At 34.9% G+C, this 20,460-nt stretch overlaps 1 protein-coding gene across 1 annotated transcript in view; it reads right to left on the reverse strand.

Annotated features, from left to right (window-relative positions):
- Positions 1 to 1,947: 1,947 nt before the first annotated feature.
- Positions 1,948 to 20,460, reverse strand: part of PGM2L1 (phosphoglucomutase 2 like 1) — a 60,009-nt gene continuing 41,496 nt past the window's right edge. Inside the window, exons 6-14 of the mRNA XM_043481672.1 lie at positions 18,876 to 19,069; positions 17,610 to 17,799; positions 16,963 to 17,060; positions 16,074 to 16,254; positions 14,033 to 14,126; positions 13,533 to 13,662; positions 13,120 to 13,309; positions 9,295 to 9,428; positions 1,948 to 7,429 (exon numbers count right to left, since the gene is read on the reverse strand). Coding sequence (XP_043337607.1) covers positions 7,327 to 7,429; positions 9,295 to 9,428; positions 13,120 to 13,309; positions 13,533 to 13,662; positions 14,033 to 14,126; positions 16,074 to 16,254; positions 16,963 to 17,060; positions 17,610 to 17,799; positions 18,876 to 19,069 — 1,314 coding nt within the window. The 3' untranslated portion in view covers positions 1,948 to 7,326. The remainder of the gene's footprint in view (positions 7,430 to 9,294; positions 9,429 to 13,119; positions 13,310 to 13,532; positions 13,663 to 14,032; positions 14,127 to 16,073; positions 16,255 to 16,962; positions 17,061 to 17,609; positions 17,800 to 18,875; positions 19,070 to 20,460) is intronic.

Genomic DNA, 20,460 nt, shown 5'->3' on the forward strand with positions numbered 1-20,460 from the left:
AATTAGCTTCTTGGTCCCTGTTTTAGGTGGGTCTCAGGCCAATGGACTTGTCCTTACCTTCAGAGGCTGTTAAAGAACTTGTCAAACACAGGTGGCCAATAGGCACAAGAAAATATGCTCTCCATTGCTAATTATTAGAGAAATACAAATCAAAACTACAATGAAGTATTACCCCACACTGGTCAAAACAGTCATCCTCAAAAAGTCTACAAATAATAAATGCTGGAGTGGGTGTGGAGAAAAAGGAACCTCCTACACTGTTGATGGGAATGTAAATTGGTGCAATCATTATGGAAAACAGTCTGGAGGTTTCTCAAAAAACTAAAAATAGGGTTGCCATGTGATTCAGCAATCCTACTTCTGTGCATATATCCGGAGAAAACTAATTAAAAAAGATACATGCACCCTAACGTTCATAGCAGCATGATTTACAATGGCCAAGGCATGGGAACAACCTAAATATCCATGGAAGATGTGATATGTATATAAAATGGAATATTACTCAGCCATTAAAAAGGATGAAATGCCATTTGGAGCAACGTAGATGGACCTAGAGATTATCACACTAAGTGAAGTCAAAGGCAAATATCACATAATATCACTTCTATGTGGAATCTAAAAAATGATGCAAATGAACTGATTTATAAAAATGGAAACTGGTTCACAGACATAGAGAACAAACTAATTGGCTACCAAAGGGGAAGAGGGGTGAGGGAAGGGATAAATTAGGAGTTTGGGATTAGCAAATACAATGTATAAAACAGATAAACAACGAGGGCCTACTGTACAGCACAGGGCACTATATTCAACATCTTGTGATAAACCATAGTGGAAAAGAACATAAAAAGAAAATACACACACACACATATATACAAATACACATGCACATCTGAATCACTTTGCTGCATACCAGAAACTAACAACATTGTGAATCAACTAATATAGTACTCCAATTAAAAAAAAAAACTTGTCCATTAGTGCATATCCTGTGGCATAAATCAAAGATGACTTGGAGGTTTCAAGCCAGGAAAATATGGGGCCAGGAAAGTGGAAAGAAAATGCTTAGCTTGAGATTTCAACAGGACATGGGCAGAGATGACCCTGAGGTAGTGAGAAGTAGGTGTTGCCTGAATGAGATATTGATTAATGGGTTTGTAAATCTCTAAAGGGGGTAGAATCACGGCTGCATATTTCTCATCACATGCAACCCTGTGCAATGTGTGGAATCAAAGCAGAATTCAGGGCTTTTCTTCTGCATGCAGAAATGTGAGATGGGTTCATTCAACCAGTAAATATTACTGGATACCTTCTATGTGCCATGCACTGTTCTAGGCAATAGCAATGTAGTGAAAAGGCTATGCTTGTGGAGACTACAAAGACAGGTAATAATACTACTTAAATTTGCTGTATTGTTTACGTGCTTAAACAACAATAAAATAGAGGAAAAGGTAAGCCTGGGGTTAGCATGGTTTTCAGAATATACAAGGAAGGTGATAAAATGATCTTGTAGAATGTTACTCTCACTCATCTTACCTTTGAACCTGATCACAGGAAGCAGGCAGTGGAGACCAGGACCCCAAAATCCTAACAACCCTGGAAACTAACTGCATGACCACCACTCTATCACAGATACATAGTTACTTCTTTGAGGGATTTCCAAACCGTTAACTTTTTATTATGTTGATGCTAGCATGGGCAGACAAATTAGGTCAATTAAAGGAGAGAAGGTGAAAATAAGGAAAAAGATTTAGTATTAGTTCTTTCTTCTGGGACTTTTGGCTAACCAGCCAAATATTTACTGAGTAATGAGCTATACTACTCATTTAGGGTCAAAGTAGTTTCTAGGGTATATCATGAATATATTTCAAAAACATGTTCAGTTTGGATAGCAAACTTTATAAACTACGTAATATCTAAGATAATAAAAATTACACAGAAACTTATGCCTATGAAGAGACCTGTTTATTACTGATAACACTTCATTTGGCTAAAGCCACGCACACAAATACTTAAAGTGCAAATTCTCATAGGCAGTATTTACGATACACCCTGGTAGTCTGTAAGGAAAAATGAGAAGATGTTGACAGAAACTATTAAAACAAGGGTACAATTTTGAACTACTGGTATACAGAAAAATAATTAACTCTTAACTGCATATATTTTATCTGGCATATTCAATGACATATACAGAGAGTTTGTTTCAGCCTATAACACAAGCCCTCATCACATACAGGTGCAAATCTTGTTTGGGTGGCTCTCTTCAGATATATGATGAATCATACACTGGACAAAAATTTATCAAACAGTATCCAATTCGTTGTGACTCACTTGGAAGGCAGCATTAGTAGGCTTATAACAGCACTAACACAGACACTTTCTTAACCTTCTTGGCTGACATCTTGCTTTGAGTGTAAAAGAGTAGGCATTACATACAATTCCAAAATAGGAATATGCTCTGCTCTCTCCAAAGAAACAGTATTTAAGAGTGTGCATGCTTAATAAACATTACTTAGTGTACATATCAGTATTGAGAACTGTTTTAAAAGCTGAATCAGAAAAGTAATGTTTTTGATTGCCTAAACTATTTGTTTCTTTAGAATAAAATTCCATAATTCCTATTTTCACCAACTAAGTACTCTATAACAGGTGGTGGGTGGTGTGGATATGAAAAATAATAAACCAGGATCCCTGCTCTCAGGGAGCTGAGAGTCAGGTGCTCCTTCATAGTCAAGGGATGCTAATAATTAAGGAGAACAAACTGGTAAACGCCTTGGATTATATTATAAGGTTCGGTGCTACTAAAACTGTTTCAGGTCACTTCAATTTGGCATTAACACCTTCAAAGGTCACCTTCTAAAGGGAATATTTTATGTACGTCCTATGTATATTTGTCACACTAGAGTCAGTGTGTGTCCCCTCAGGGGTATATAGCAATTGAGGCAGGGGATGGGGGACAAAACTGAGAGCCCATACGATAAACACGGTGCCTCTTTCTGGTGGCATCAATTTCCACAAAGACTGAAGGTATCATTTTTCACTAAAACAGTTTTATTACGGAGAATGCAAAAATCACATTTTCAATCCAAACACGAAATTCCGAGTGCAGGCTGCTTCTGATTTTGCTCTCAGGCCCCTTCCCCCAAAACATTCATGCTCCTCTGCTTTAGGATTATGCTGGTGGAAAAATTCGAGAAGCAAACTTTAAAGATATGCCACTTTGCCCTTATCTTGGTCACTTCAGTCATTCTTCTATGCTCTCTTTTTTAAGTACACAGTCTTGAATTAACAAAGAGAAGATATGTCTTAATGAATTCAATAGTATGGTGAATATTTTAAAGTAACCAACAGAAAACACTAACTTTGTTTCCAACTAGGAGTAAATTTAGGCTGTGTAGAGTCCAACAATGAGATATTCCTTCCTTTCCACTTAGACTCCTTATGGTTTATGGTAAGATGGTTTGAGGGACAAATGTAAAAAAAAAAATTATTTCCTCAGATCTTGTGCTTTCGATGCCCAAAGTACAAGGAAACCTGAAATAAAATGCCAGATCAATTGACCATTGATTTTGGTTAGTATGAGTCTTTCTTCATCCGTTTCTAGAACAATCTCAGAAAACAAGTGAATTGTAAAAGGCCGTAATAAATTAAAATACAGTAGTATCCAAGCAGACCAAAAAAGATTATGCAATAGATTTAAAATTACTTCTTACAATGTCTTAAATATTCTCACAGTAATAACAAAATAACCAAAAGTCCATAAACAAAAACAGCTTAGGAATAAGTTTAAAGCATTCTGAATGAATACAGTTAAGATTTCTTATAAGTGAGGTAACAGGGCAACAGTTTTTCACAGTAACAGAATGTGGAAGGGCACCTAGGGAAAGAGGGAGGTAGAGAGAAAAAGGCATAAAACACATTTATCCAAGCTGAATTTGGATTTTTCAAGCATCACAAACATCAATGGAAAACATCTGAGAGAAACACCAACAGCAGCAGTTTGTAGAACAATTTCTCCATTAAACTTCAGCTAGTATCTTTGTTGCATCAATTCCAGAAGCAACTTGCTTGAGAAATAGGAGGTCTATTCCCTATATAGATATTCCAAAGCATCCACTCTCTTAGAACCTTTCTGTCTGCTGAAGTTACAACATCCAAGTAATAATAATTTATATTTAACACAAACTCCTCAAATATCCTATACATTCTTCAAGATGAACGGAATTGTGTTCAAGTTGCACTTAATTTACAGGTTTAATTAAGCAGGTCTTTATACAGTGAATAAAGACTGAACTCATGCATCTACTACTCAACATATACAAAAACTATCCTGTGAGCTAAATTCTTCCGATGTGAAGTGAAACTCAAATGTTACTTTCAATGCTCTTTATAGTATCATCTTTGTTCCAACCTGAGATTTCAATGAAGGAACTTTAAAAAATTGCTAAACAGCTTTTTAGCATATGCCATAATACTAAAATGTTTAATTGTATTAAAAAAAATCCTTATTCCCTCTTATACTGTCCCTGCTGGAGATGGAGAGCAGTCTTTCATATTACTTCTTGAGTTCTTCAATAAAAGATTTAAATAATAACTCAAGAGTTACTAAACTATCCTCCCCTCCAGAGTTAAATGATCTTAATCTTTTGTGCTTTTTCTTATAGGTCTTATTTATCAATCTATATTTCATTCCTTTTTATTTCTGTTATATTCTCCCCTCTCCAGTTTCCATGTGATCCAAAAACACAACATCCTAACAGGAACTGAATCCTATGAAGGGTACTTTTTCTTAACTCCTCAAAGGCCTCCTTGGCTGCTTCTTAGCAGTCACTAATAAAAGGAGACAAAAGCATCACTATCTGCTCATCATAACAAGTAAACAACTTGCCCACAGCCAGTTCATTTCCCACCTTTCAGGTGGTAAATTTGCTCTTCACATGAAGCATTTTCTCTGCCACTTTACTGACTTTTCTATTGTTTATTTCTACTGTTTATTTCCAGTGCTTTAATCTTGCCTGATTAATTCTCTTCTTTTCCCCAAAGCTCTAGAAAATATCAGTTTTGATCTACACACTTAATGAGAAGGCATTCATTTCCATGATACTGTTCATAAAGAAAAAGATAATGTAGATCCTAAGGCTCAGCCCTACTGGCCAGTACTTCTATTTTTCTTGGTTGTCTTGGGCCACTGAATTTATTTTGTTAGACACGTATACACCTACCATGTCAAGCTCTTGTTAAATATCATGCTCAGGAGCTTGGCTAGAATCAAATAATTCCTTCAATCTATACTCTTTGAGAACATTTGTAAAATTTTAATTTTAACTTTCGATATTTAAATTTTTGACATAAGAATCCAAGCCTTAATGACTTTTCACCTTGATTAAGATGACTCCTGTTGCATTATATTGTTGCATTCAAAACTGTTCTCTTTATAATAGAATGACAAGCATGGCTTTAGTGATTATGAATGAGCTATTGTATCATTTTAGCTCCACTTTGTTCTTCAGTCACTGAAACACAGATACTAAAACAGAATATACATCATTTTTCATATATATATATATATATATATAGCATTGTTCATACCACTTTGTAGAATATAGGCCATTTCCTAAATGACAATCTACATTCCTAAAAGCAAATAAAGCAAAACATTCTACACATTTCTTCTTTAGTGCAAAGCCTTTGGAAACAGACTCATTCAGGAATAGTACTCTACATTTAGCTCTATTATCTACAGTCACACAAGATTCAGCTATAAGAAAGTAAGGAAGGAACAAATGAACAATAGTGGCAATACAGTAATTTGAAAATCACATTTGGATTATCTGGAGTCAGCCAAATATTAGCTGATAACTGCAATAAATCAAATCTTGATTCAATAAATATTCTAGCCTAATTTTATATTATTATTTTTCTAGGAAATAAATTCTCTCATACCAGTTATCTCCCACAGGCAATTTGTTTAGTATAATTATGTACATCCAAGGCCCCATGATTGTTAACTCAACTATATCACGTGTGCTAAGTACTCTGTGAGCAATACAGGACAGAATACACTTTAAGAAGATTAAACAACACTTCTCTATTAACTCTTTTTTAGAGATGCAGAATCAACCAAAAGTGACATTCCCCTCCCAAAAAATTTTCCCCCACTAAAAGAGATAAATAGTACTCATGATAAAAAACTCTACAGAAGTCAGCAAGATGTTAGGATAAACTGGACTTTAGTTTTAAAACATGTAGCTTGTTTTGTAAGATCTAAAATCTTGATGTTTTATTTCTTAGTAAAATGAGCACTACTTCATGTGATAAAGAAACAAATATTCTTGTAAAAATGTAACTTCAATGTCAGACTTTTAAATTAAAAATTCACAGCTCCTTTCTTAGTTCCAGTAGTTTTCTTTACTTAGAGGCTGTGATAACCAACACAATTCTAACATGAAGATCCTTAGCTAGTTATATTGAGCCTGTTTTTATTAAGATTTTTACTTACATTCATAAGATTTTTAAATCAACAATCTATTTTTAGAGGAGAAATAACTATATAGTTTGGAAGACTTTCTTTAACTGTCTGCAAATTAACTGGTTAAATTATACTCAGTGGAAGAACACTATTTCAATTCAAACCATGCCTTGAACAGGCACTGAGAAAGAACCAAGCCACTAGGAATGTTGCCACTATTGTTTTATGTTCGATAAATGTTAGAATTTTAAATAAATACAATAAATTTACACTGCACCAAGAGCATCTGAAACAGAGGTGCTGAAACCACAAATTGTAACACCTGTTCTAACCTAGAAATGCTAAATATCCTATTTCAGATACTCTCATTTGTAAGTTAATACCTGCGATGTAACAATGGCACTTTTCCACAGTATTCTGGGAGCAGTGTCACTTTCTTGCCAATCTTATGGATTCATCTCCTTAACTAACTCTACAATTATACAACATTTATCTTCCTTTAAGAAAAACTGTGCTATACACAATCACAAGAATGTATAACTAAGCTTAATCACACTTTAATAAGAAAACGCACATTTGTATTTCGTTTCTGTTGAAGGAAGAATGACGTGTTACCATAATACTTTTAATGTAATGACTTTTGTTCAGGATTATGAAAAAATCTGAATGATTTCTTTCCAGCCATTTCATTTCATATTTATACAGTTTGTTTAGCTAGCCAACCAAAAAGAAAGAAAATAAAGGAAAAAGATACTTGGCCAGATGACACACAGAGAGAATGCTAACACGAGTACAATGCGTGGAGTTCTTGGTTGCTCTGCTCCATGGACCGGGGCAAAGCAACGATGTTCTGGTGAATGCTAAACAGAACGCCAGGTCAGTCCATTTTTACCGGGCTCAAGAAAATTCTCAATCAAAGCATCAATCAGTTTCTTCAATTCCTCTTCTAGTAAGGCAGTGTCACTGAAGAAAAAGGTTAAGAGTTTTGAAATCCTTTATTTCCATAGCCTTAAAATGTGCTTAAATTGTTGTAACTTTTTAAGAGTGCATATACTTTATGGGATAATTAAGTAACTGGTAAACAAGAGAGAAATTCACTTGGGTAAAACAAAACAAGACCAAAAGTGGAAAGAGGGGAATCACACTCACAGAAAACACCATTCTCACAAACTGAAATTGAACTGCATTAAAAGGAGGTCCTTGGTACATGAAACATGGATGAGTTTGAGTACATCTAAAGACTGCTCCTAAAGCAGGCAATTTAAATGGCTCAGAACACCAATACCAGGTATTAAGATAAACTGGCTTCCTGAAATACTTTGATGCATACCTCTTATACATTATTATGGGATGATACAGCATATCTTTTAGGAAGTAAAGATGTAAGTAAAGATGTAAGTAAAAATGTAAGATGTTTAAAAAAATACCAAGTATTCCCTTCTGTCATCACCTGAAGAGCTGCCATTACCCCAAAAATCTCTCTTTTCAGAAGCCTCCTTAAAACTGCCTTCACAGTCATTTTACAAGCTACACAACAAATTTAATTTTTATTACGTTAATAATCGCCCTTCATTTCAAACCAAAGATAGCACTGTTCAATTTGCTTTACTTTTTTTTCTTTTTAAACTTGATTTACTTTAAACTCTGCTCTGAATGACTTCAGGAGGTCATTTTCTCCCCACAAAGGAAATAAAATCTACTCTTAAACACAAAGGTTTAGAGAAATACTAAGTAATTAATGTACACTGCTCTGAAGGTAATTCCAAAAAAAATCTCCTTCCCCAATAGGTATTGACCAATGACAACATTATAGGAGATACTACTCATAAGTTTAAATACCCTCTAAACGTTATTAAAGTCAAGTTATCACAATTTATACTCTCTTAAAAGGATATTAATTCAGCATATTAAATCAAATCATATTAAATATAGAAAATGAATATTTAGCAATGAATAAATTATTTGTTGATCATTTCTTTATGCTTAGCCTAAATAGTTCAAGCTTTAAAGAGTCTTCCCAGGAATATAAATTCACTAAAAAATTAAGATTCAGTTCCCAAATAATGCAGTTTTTTTGGAAAAGAGTCTGGCAGTTCCTCAAAAAGTTAAACATAGAACTACCATATGGCCCGGCAGTTTTCCTTATGTAAGTATGATATATACCCAAGTTAAAAGAAAATATATGACCACCCAGAAACTTGACCACAAACATTCAGACCACCATTATTCATAACAGCCAAAATATGGAAATAACCTAAATGTCCCTCCTCTAATAAACAGATTAAAAATATGGTGTATCTATACAGTGGCATATCACTGGGCCATGAAAACAAAATTTCTAAAAAAGGAATAAGGTACTGATTCATGCTAACATGGATGAAACTTGAAAACATTATGCTAAATAAAAGATGCCAGTCACAAAGGACCACATATTATGTGATTCCATTTATATGAAATGTCCAGAATAAGAAAATCTATAGTGACTAGTAGTAGACTGGTGGTTGCCTAGGGCTGGGAAGAAGGAGAAAAGGGAGTGACGGCTCACTGGAAGGGGCTTTCTTTCTGATGTGATGAAAATGTTCTAAAATCGACTACAGTGATGTTTCCACAACTCTGAATATACTAAAAACCACTGTACTGTGCACTTTAAATGGGTGAGCTATTGGGTATGTGAATTACATCTCTTAATAAAGCATTTTTTAGTTAATGTTTACTGGAGTCATTGCTATACAATGTTGTGTTAGCTTCTGTGGCACAGCAAAGTGAAATCAGTTCTGAAATCAAGAAAGCTTTTAGACATACATAATATTTTAAAAGTTGATTCCTACCTCTGGTCAGGTGATGCGCACATCTCTGCATAATACTTTATCTTTGGTTCTGTTCCACTAGTCCGAAGAGTAGCGACACAGCCATTTTGAAAAGTAAATGTAATCATTTGGCTGCTTTTACTTACAGGCAGCACCTAGGCAGAATTGCAACAAAGGTTCAGTTACACTTGGTACCTTTCTCATTTTCAAGAGTTGTAAAATACATTTCACTTATATGAGGTGTGTAAAGCAGTAAAACTCATAGAAAGAGAAAGTAACAAGGCAGTTGCCAAGGGTTAGGGGGAGGGGGAAATGGAGACTTATTTAATGGGTATAGAGTTTCAGTTTAGCAAGATGAAGTAGTTCTGGAGATCTGTTACACAACAATGTGATTATTAACATTACTGAACTCTTAAAAATGGTTAAGATGATAATTTTATGTGTTTGTTATTTTTGTTTGCATGCTCAGTCATTCAGTAGTTTCCAGCTCTTGGCAACCCTACGGACTGTAGCCTGCTAGGCTCCTCTGTCCATGACGTTATCCAGGCAAGAACACTGGCGTGGGTTGCCATTTCCTCCTCCAGGGGATCTTCCTGACTCAGGGATCAAACCTACGTCTCCTGTGGCTCCTGCACTGGCAGCAGATTCTTTACTACTGAGCTACCTGGGAAGCCCCTGCATTTTTTTTTTTTTTTTACTGCGATTAAAATTTTTTAAATATTTTAAAGAACTTTAAAATACAAAAGATTACATTCATAATAATTCATAACTGTATCATTTACTATTTATAATTATAGAAGCATTGGATTATATACCTTATACACATGATCTCCAGGCCTCAACAATAATCCTACAAAGTAAATATTACTGACAATTTACAGACAAGGTTCAAAGAGGGTAAACGACCTGTTCAAGGTAATCAGCTAAGTGGCAGAGCAAGAAGTTGAAACCTGGCCTATCTCTCCCAAAGTCCAAACTACCTCTCCTTTTGCAAAGTGCTTTACAATTTCAAGACACTTTCACAGATAGTTTTTCAACAGTCTCCAAAGCAGAGTGCACACATCCTAGAGGGCAGGCAAAATAAATCCACTGGGGTGCAAATATATATAATTACCTAAAAATTAAACAAGAATGAAGTTTTACTGACATCAACATATAGATTAACACAGGTACTCTTCCTGCACCACAAATCTTCACAAATCTGTGACGGGATCTCGAGGGAACCATGGGGGTTGTACTGGGGTGGAGGAGTTGACGGTGGAGCCTTTCCTCAGGGGTCCTGAGCCTGGTCCTCTCCGTGAGTGGTACTACGAGCTGCTCAAGACAGAAACCTTCCTTCCCTCTGTTCCACTCACCAACCACCAACTAGCAAGTCCTGGTTATTCTACCCTGTATTTAACTCAACTTCGTCAGGCTCTCTCCTTCACTACTGCTACCATGTTACATTCAGGCTCCTGTCATCTCTCATCTCCGTTACTGAAACGGCGTACTAATTGATCTTCTCACCCCTCTCTAACCCACTCACCGTACACGCCATCCTTCCTTGCACCCCGTACTACTGCTGTAGAGAACTACATGCGGTTCCTTGAAAGAAAACATGACTTCTCACCTCCAGACGTAGCGCTTACTGCTCCCTTTGCCTCAAACATTCTCTGTTCCTCCTACATCTGGATAACTCCTACCCAAACTCTAGAACTCAGCTCACAAAGTCCTCTGCAGAGTCCTGCATGAGCCCCTCAAATCTGAGTAAGGGTCTTTCCTATGTTCTTTCATGGCACTCTTAGGCACCCCCTAATCATTTTGTAATCAATTTACTTGACTGTTTCCCTACTAGCCTCCTACAGTGTCTTTGTCATTACTGTCTTCTCGGTGTAGCACAGAAGGGTTGTGATAAATGCCTGTTGAACACACAGATGAATGTCAATCTGAAGCTGGAGAAGAAAGAACTCAGGAAGTCTTTGACAGTCACTATGTGACCCCAGGGGATTAACAAATATCCATACTACAAGCCTTACAAAATCTGTTGTAAGCATCAGTGGAGAATAGATAGGAAAGCACTTGGAATAACAAATATCATAAACTTTAAAGGGAGTCAAGAGGGGAAAAGCATCATACCAAGAGCTATTCTAACCATAGCAACACTAGAGAAATAAAAAGAAGCAAAACATTTGGTTCTTCTTTTCAAGTAGTTTATAAACACAGAAAAACATACGTGCATACAGACAGAATAACAACAACGAAGAACCAATTTTGGTTGACCAGATGAAAATACACAAAGGGAATATGGGTAGTATTCTACATAAGAGGCTGCAGATTTTCCAAAATATATTATGCTCCTAGACTCTTGAGACAATATCAGACCATTATACATGGAAATTTAGGTTAATAATAACAATCATAATAATAACAAAATAAATATAATCAGCAATCTATGGCATTTAAATGTTAGTTGAGCACCTACTGTGTAGGCAAGAGCTTTGAGAGGCATAAAGGTATTATTAGAAATGAATCTGCCATGCACAAGACAATGGTAACATGACATAGAAAGTGATAAGTGAGCAGAGGAAGGCACAATATATAAAGAAACCTCAGGAGGAAGATATCTGATTATGAGACCTGGAGTGTATATGGAGGAGGTGACATCTGCATGAAGTCTTAAATAATGGCTAAAGTATGAATCTGCAGCAGTAGGAAGAAAAAGTGGACTAAGGAAAAAGCTTGAGCAAAAATAGAAAAATAATTTTTTAATGTATATATATATAAGAAGTATATGTAAGTTATTCCATTTGGCTGGAGGTATAGGAAATAAGGTTGAAAAGGGATACCACTGAGCCACGTAGGAAGCCACACATTCATAGGGAATAAGACTGAAAGGGAAGTTAAAACTAGAAAGACACATAGCTTTGAAATTATAGGCATTTATTTATTTATTCATTTATTTTTTTAGGTGCTATGATGATTAGTAAAACATTCATCTTTTAAAAATTTAATTCTATTTTTAAAATTTTAATTGAAATATAGTTGATTTATAGTGTTGTATTAGTTTCAGGTGTACAGCTATATATATATATATTCTTTTTTAGATTCTTTTCCATTATAAGTTAATATAAGATATTGAGTATAGTTCATACTATGAAGTAGGTCCATGTTGGTCATTTATTTAATGTGTGTATATCTTAACTCCAAAGAAAGTTAGTGACTTAGTCATGTCTGACTCTTTGTAGTCCCATGGACTGTAGCCCAGCAGGCTCCTCTGTCCATGGAATTCTTCAGGCAAGAATACTGGAGTGGGTTGCCATTTCCTTCTCTAGGGGATCTTCCTGACCCAGGGATCGAATCCAGGTCTCCAGCATTGCAGGTGGACTCTTTACCAACTGAGCCACCTTTAACTCCAAACTCCTACTTAATCCCCTATCCCTTTTCTCCTTTTGTAAGCAAAAGTTTGTTTTCTATGTCTGTGAGTCTGTTTCTGGTTTGTAAATAAGTTCATTTGTTTAATTTTTTAGATTCCACATAAAAGCAGTATCATATGATGAAATTATAGGCTTTTAGACTTAAAAAATTTTCAACATTATTTAGCATTATCACATTTTTTCCCTCCCTCCCACCCTCCTTCCTCATCCTGTCTCTCATCCTCCTTCCCATTCCCCACCCTCAGGGTATACTATACCCTTGGGGAGTGATGAGGACAGGATGGGTGAGAGTCAGATCCAGTTAGTGAACTTACAACTGCTCTGGAGAAAAACAAGGATCCTAAGTTTTAAGAAACTCACAGGCTTGACCTTCCATTTTACTGTAGTATGAATTATTACAAATTGTTAAAAACTTTAAAATATAGGTACTTACTGATTTCTTATTAGGCTGGCTGCTGTCATATCCAGTGGTAATATCTCGTACGTGCAATATAGCAAATGTCCCACAAAACTTTGGGTATTCTTTTGGAGAATCAAAATTGCGAAGCCTTTCAAATATACTTTTGATGGTAGTTGGATCATAACATAAGAAATATGAAGTTTTTGAAATATGATAACCATATCTGTACAAAGATTTAAAGTGTTAAAATCAGATTTCAAGTCACTCTTTAGAAAAGTACAAATTAAAGATAAGCCTATTATTGTGTTAAGCAGATAGTGGCAGTTCTTCATGCGGACAATATCAGTACTTTTTAAAAAGGAATGACTATTCCTCAAAACAAGTTTATAAAGTTAAAAGTAGCACCAAAGAAATTAGAGCATGAAATTCCAAATAGTAGAACTTACTTTTCATAAACGTTAATGAGTTGCTGTTTCAATGTTATGTTCATGGTTTCCAGGTACGATGCCATCTCAGCAACAACAACGGCTGCACTCACACCATCTTTATCCAAAACTGAAGTTCCACACAGAAAACCTAAGAATTAAAAAACACCTTTAAAAAGGAGGAAAATATAAGCCTATGTATAATTTCAGTAGTTTCATATTTCTTCAGAAGGATCAATGCATTTAAGAGCCTGGTAATAAAGGAAACCCACTGATACTGAACATATGTAAGGGACCTTTAAGGGTTTTTTTTTTTCTGATGAGAAATGTATCTACACATTTCTGAGTTCTTGATAGTTTTTATAACTCAAAATGTAAAACCAGATGACAAAAATTCTGTAATTTTTCACTTGTAGAGAATTTTTTACTTGTAGAGAATTCAAGTAATTCTCTACAGAATTACTATATTTGAAAAAAGTGCTCTCATTCATATTTCAAATATTTTAATATTTACTACATACCTATAGACTCTTCAAATGAAAAAAGGACTTCTTTCCCATTTTCCAGGAGGTCTTTTATCCTACTTCCAATCCATTTAAAACCTGGTAATGTTTCCTGAAATGCAGAAGAGGCCACTCTAGTTAAGTGACTGTCTCAAAAAAAATATATATTAGAGAAAAGTCCATCACTAAATGCACATAACACCTCAATAATGATTTTCTGTTATAGTCTTCAGTCTACAAAAATTTATATAGTGGTAAACATACAGTCATAAAGTGCATGGATATATACACTGCCACGACTGATGACCTGCTATTTATCGAGTATAGTAATAGTGATACAATTCACCAAATATAATCCAATAAGTGGTGATGTATATAGTCACAAAGTACCATAAATCCACACATATATTATGATCATACACTATTTACCAAGCACTGTAATAGTTGCTTTACATCATTATCTTTTTCAATGATCACAAAAACTCTGTTACTGAAACAGAGGCTCAGAAGGTTCAGTAAATTTGCCCAAGAGTACCCTGCATATGAGAGAGCCAGGATTCAATATCACTTCTCAGAAACAGCTCTTTAAGTTGCATTATAAGCACTAAATGTAAAAGTGCCTATGAAGGTTGTAATGTAGTCCCTCTGAGTAACCAAAGGCCATAAAGCTTTTTAACAACGCACTTTCAACATTATTTCAACATATACTTGAACCAAGTATACTTTTACCATAACACCGTGGCCCAAATAAAACCATCAGGAAAGTTAGTAGGTTCTTCTTTGATAATTAGATTTGAACTTTTCATCTGATGAGCTAGTGTTCATTTTAAAGACATGAACTGCTTTAGAGGTAGAAACAGTATGTGATACACAGTGACTCTAGAGTTCTCTTACTAATTTAAGATTTCTCATTCACTTCTCCACCTCTTCACTGAGAAAAAAAAAAAAGCCCCAAATCTCTGCAGCACCACTTCCTGTAATAAAACAAGAAAGCACATATCTAATATTGGTCTTTAGAAGCATGTTTTTTCTCTTTTGTGCTCATTATGCATTTTCTTGCTACAAGGAAAAGACCCTGATGCTGGGAAAGATTGACAACAGGGGGAAAAGGGGGCAATAGAGGATGAGACGGTTGGACAGCATCACTGACTCAATGAACATGAGTCTGAGCAAACTCTGGGAGATAATAAAGGACAGAGAAGCCTGGTGTGCTGCAGTGCATGGGGCCGCAAAGAGCTGGATACGACTGAGTGACTGAACAACAACAATAGTAATTCAGAATTTTAGGTTTGAATGAATTTTCCATTTCCTCTATTTTGCTATTTGTAATTTAGAAAGCCAGAGATTGAAAGTTCTATTTCATTAAGAAAGGTATCATTTTCTTTTAGTTAGCCTATTAGTGTTAAGACCTATAGCCTGACTGTGGCTCAAGAAAAACACCCAGAGGTGACTTTTTCACTGATATTTGGCAAAGTGGGCAGAGGAAAAGCAACTTAATTGGCATTAGTCCCAGTAGCTATAAAAGGGGTCAGTTTAACTGCCCGAGGTTCACAAAGGTTAATGATCTGTGCTGGGAGAGAATCATTACGTTTTTTGGATGTAGATCACTGGGTCTTAATTTGTAACTTAGGAGACTACTTAAAGTTTCTTTTCTTTTCTTTTTTTTTTTAATTTAAAAGTTTCTTAAGACTGAACCTGAAGGGGCTAAACAAGCGGTCATGACACCTACAGTTTTTTTGGAGTGGAGTTTATGTTATTTATGAGGTCACTGGGAGCCAGATTTTCTTGGTAAGAAAGCCAGATACTGTTGTATGGAAAAATAAGCATTAATGCAATTTGTAAGAATGTTTATCTTAGTTTCAGAAACTCACATATAGGATGAATTTGGCTCAAGGTCTCCAAACTATCAAAAAGACTTAATCTTTTATTGAAGTGTTAACAGAATTTGAAAAGAGGGAATTAGAAATGAAATCAATAAAAGTCAACTTTGGTGGGGAGATAGCTTTAGCTTACAGAAATAGGTTTAGAAAAGGAGCACATAGATATTACCTATTCTTACCTCAAAGTGAAATCCTTCTTTTAGTGCAATTGCCTTCAAAATTTTGGAAGAGACTGTGGTGGCTAACATATAAATGTTCTTCACATCAGCATTTCTTGATTTACTTTTCTTCCAGCAATCAAACATCCACCACCCAAACAAGGCTGCCAACTCATTCCCTGTGAAAACTTTCCAAACACCACTGTAGAGAGAATGAAAATTCAAGTCAAGATCTTTGTAACTTCTCGTTAAAACTTCTTGACCCCAGGACCTACAAATTACCATCCTTCACAAAGGAAAACCTAAAAAAGACTCTATGGGATTTTTGAGAAAACATTTACTATTACTTTTCTAACTGATCAGGGTGAGCTTAGGGTAGGAATGGCAGCAATGTACTTTGAAAAGCTATGACACTGTTACTTGTATTTTCTTACTTGAAGAGAAAAAAGTTATAATATGGTGTCCTTTTTATGTAAGGACATTTTTCATGACATTATAATGGCAAAAATACACAACAACCCAAAGAACCATGATTAGGAAATGATTACATTCATAAAGCAATCTGTTGAGATACTACACTAGTTTAAAAATTAATATTTTAAATAATATTTAAAGATAGAGAAAAATGCTCATAGTACAATATTATGTGGAAAATAAGACACAAAAGTATTAATATATATATGGGGTGACCACAGTTTTATAAAAAAACAAATATATCTTGAATATTTGAATGAAGAAAACAGGAAGGAAATGTCAAAATATCAACCTAGGTGGTTATCTCTGGATCGTGGGCTTACAGGAGATTTCTTTTCATTTTTTAAAAAATTATTTCCAATGAGCCTGCAAGACTTAAAATCAAAAACTGCTTTTCAAAGTTTAAGATTTTAATCAAATAACAGGTTCTACTTACTTCTCCTGAAGTTCTGCCACTGCCAGTCGGTCTGCATCAGGATCTGTAGCCAGCACTATCCGGGCATTTTCTTTCTCTGCCAGTCTCAAAGAAAGTTCCTGAAATAGTGACCCAAAAAGTTGAATTACATTGAAGATGTTAAATTCAATGTTCATTTTCCTAAATGTAGGCACTACATTAGTGATAATGAGTTTTGGAAGGAATAGAGTTTGGCTAATTTTTTTTAACGTCATTTCACAGAAGTATAGTTGATTTACAAGGTTGTGTTGATGTCTGCTGTACAGTAAAATGGTTCAGGTACACATATATATATTCATTCTTTTTCATATTCTTTTCCACTATGGTTTATCATAGGATATTGAATACAGTTCCCTGTGCTATATAGCAGGACCTTGTTGTTTATCCATTCCATATGTAATAGTTTGCATCTGCTAATCTAGTTTGGCTAAATTTAAAATAAGACTAGGAAGTAGGGAAATCCACCATAGAGATTTCAAACAAAACAGAATATATGGCTCTAACATAATTTAAAAGATGTAAGCTAAAGTAGTTTTTGCTTCTGTAAGTAATCTTTGAATTGTCAGAGTCCCATCCACCTGATGAACTTTAATATACTAAATCATAATTTAAATACTGAAAAAATATACCAGCACAGATTCTCCTTCTTCAGGATTTGGGCATTTAACAGTAGAAAAGTCTGGATCAGGATCTTTTTGTTCTGGTACTGGAATTGGAGGCTTAAAACCAAATACTTGGAAAGCCAATTGTACATAGTCATGTCCGACTCCATGAAAAGATGTATGTACAAATTTCAAGGTCGTCTTTGAGTTTAATTCCCTGTAAAGGAAAATATCATTCAATCAATGTCATAAAACTCATTACTTGTGGTATAATTAAAATAATCTCGAGAAAAGGCTAAAATCTATTTTGTCAGGATAGGAAAACTACACTCAACAAACCACAATGTTTTCTGAAAACAGTGTTAGCTATTTATGGCATAGTTATAGGAACACGGAAATTGGTAAGGAAAAGTCAAATTTTAGAGGAAATTTCCTTACATACAGTGAATACATATATTGAGTTATAATTTTTAACAACTTTATGAAGAGATAATTAGTAGTAGTTAAAAAGTAGTTTAAAAGTGTTAGTGGCTAAGTCGTGTCTGACTCTTTGTGACCCCACGGACTGTAGCCTATCAGGCTCCCCTGTCCATGGAATTCTCCAGGCAAGAATACAGGAGTGGGTAGCCATTCCCTTCTCCAGGGAATCTTCCTGACCTAGAGATTGATCCCAGGTCTCTTGCATTACAGGTGAATTCTTTACCATCTGAGACACCAGGGAAACCCATCAATATACTCCAAATTCATCCTAAAGTACACAATTCAATGGTTTTCACTATATTCACAGAGTTGTTCAACCATTACCATAATCAATTTTAGAAAATTCAAATTACCCCCCAAAAAACTCCATATCCCAAAGCCACTACACCCTAACCCTCCCATTTTTCCCAGCCATAGGCAACCACTAATATACTTTCTGTTTCTATCTCTATAGATTTGTCTACACTAGACATTTCATATCAATACAACCATATAATATGTGGTCCTTTGTGACTGACTTCCTTCATTTAGCCTATTTTTAAAATTTATCCATGTTGTAGTATGCAACAGTACTTCTTTTTTACTGCTGAATAATATTTCATTGTATGGATATACTACAAATATATTTCTAGCCATTTAACTATTGGTGAATATTTGAATATTTGGGTTATTTCTACTTTTTGACTACTATGAACTGTATTATTTACATATAATTTTACTATAATGAATAGCCAACATATTTTTATCCTTATTTTTCTGTTATTTGTTAATCTTATGGTAAGGTAACATTACCCTACATTCCCTCTTGGATACCTGTAAAAACAGATCTTTTTCAGATCATCCATGTATCTCCTACAAATGTCCTGCAAAGGATCTCTCTTTAGTGGGCTGGTATCCACTAAATTATCATTCCAAGAACCATTCCAGGGTTCCACACATTCTTCTATACATTTCAGAATTTCTTTATCATGAGGAGATGTGATCTGAGCACCATTTTCCCAATAAACCTAGAAGATAGGTAAACACAGCTATAAGCACTTGAAATGTTGGCCATATGTTTTCTTAGCTACAATAGGGATATTTGACTTTACAAAGAAGCACACCAAATTAGTCAAGCAGAAAATGTCAACACTGGACTAACTTAATAAATACCTAAGGATATTGATGGTAATGATTCCATACGGACTTTTCAGCAAAATGATTCTGTATTATTTTCTCATTTAGAAGTACATTTTAATAACAATACAAGTAAAATATAATCAGGGCACCATTATGACATTGTTAAAATATGTATATATCATAGCATCCAATCATAATCTTAGATCTATAACTATATACTAAAGCAGATCTAAGAAACCATGGAAAAAACTTGATACTATGAAATTTTAGCATTATAAAGTGGTTCTGTTATATGATAAAGAAGAATTTATTTTTCAGCTATAAATTAAACTAGATTTATGTCACACCAAATAAAGTCTACTATTTCTTAGTGGAAATATAGAACAGAAAAAGCTCTGCCCACTATTACTGAAAGATGATAAGGTAGCATGTCTCTTTTCTTAAGTTCTGGGTGATTAAAAAATTTCAAATCTGAGGTCTACAGTAACATAAAAATTGCTCCCAGTTGGTGAAACTCCTGAGGTTCCTGCAGAAATTTAAAAAACAAAACCAAAAATCCAGTTGAACGGATGCTCCCACATTCCAAGCAACCAGCAAGATCCTGTTCATGAGCCCTGAAAGCTCTCCATGAAAATTTATTTAACATGAGAAAAATAATCTTGGCCTTTCTCCCTGCCTTTCTCCCTGCCTTGTATGTGAATGTGATGCCTAGAGGTACAGCACCCCTTATACAATGAGCACTTGAAGAAAAGGCCAAAACAAAACTGCAGGGATGCTAGGTCCAACAACATTGAGCTATAGAACCATACCAGCTGCCACATACTTCTGGATTTTTTGTTGTGAGAAAAATTAACTCCTATCAACTTTAGCCACTTTTATGGGTTTTCTGAACCTGTAGCAGAAAGCATCCCTCCCTGATACAGTAACAGAGAAATCTGTGCAAAAAAATAAACCCAGGAATAAACTTAAAAAGAAATGTGAAAGATAAAAAATCTTTAAAATGTTACTAAAGGGTCTAAAAGAAGTCTTGGAAGAATACATTCTGTTCTTGAATAAAGAGACTCAAAAATTACAAAAATACTGAAGCTCTCTAAAGTAATGTACAAGTGAAATATCATACCACTGAAATGCCGAAATAATTTTTCCAGATGGAGAAAAATACCATAATAACATGCATGGAAAAATAGTCAAAAGGTAAACAATAATATGTGGAGAAATACCTGAAAGACAGATGACTAAGCGCTACTTTGGAGTTTTCACAAATCTACAAGGAAAAGAG

This window comes from Cervus canadensis, chromosome 11, assembly GCF_019320065.1.
Source record: "Cervus canadensis isolate Bull #8, Minnesota chromosome 11, ASM1932006v1, whole genome shotgun sequence".
NCBI lineage: Eukaryota > Metazoa > Chordata > Mammalia > Artiodactyla > Cervidae > Cervus > Cervus canadensis.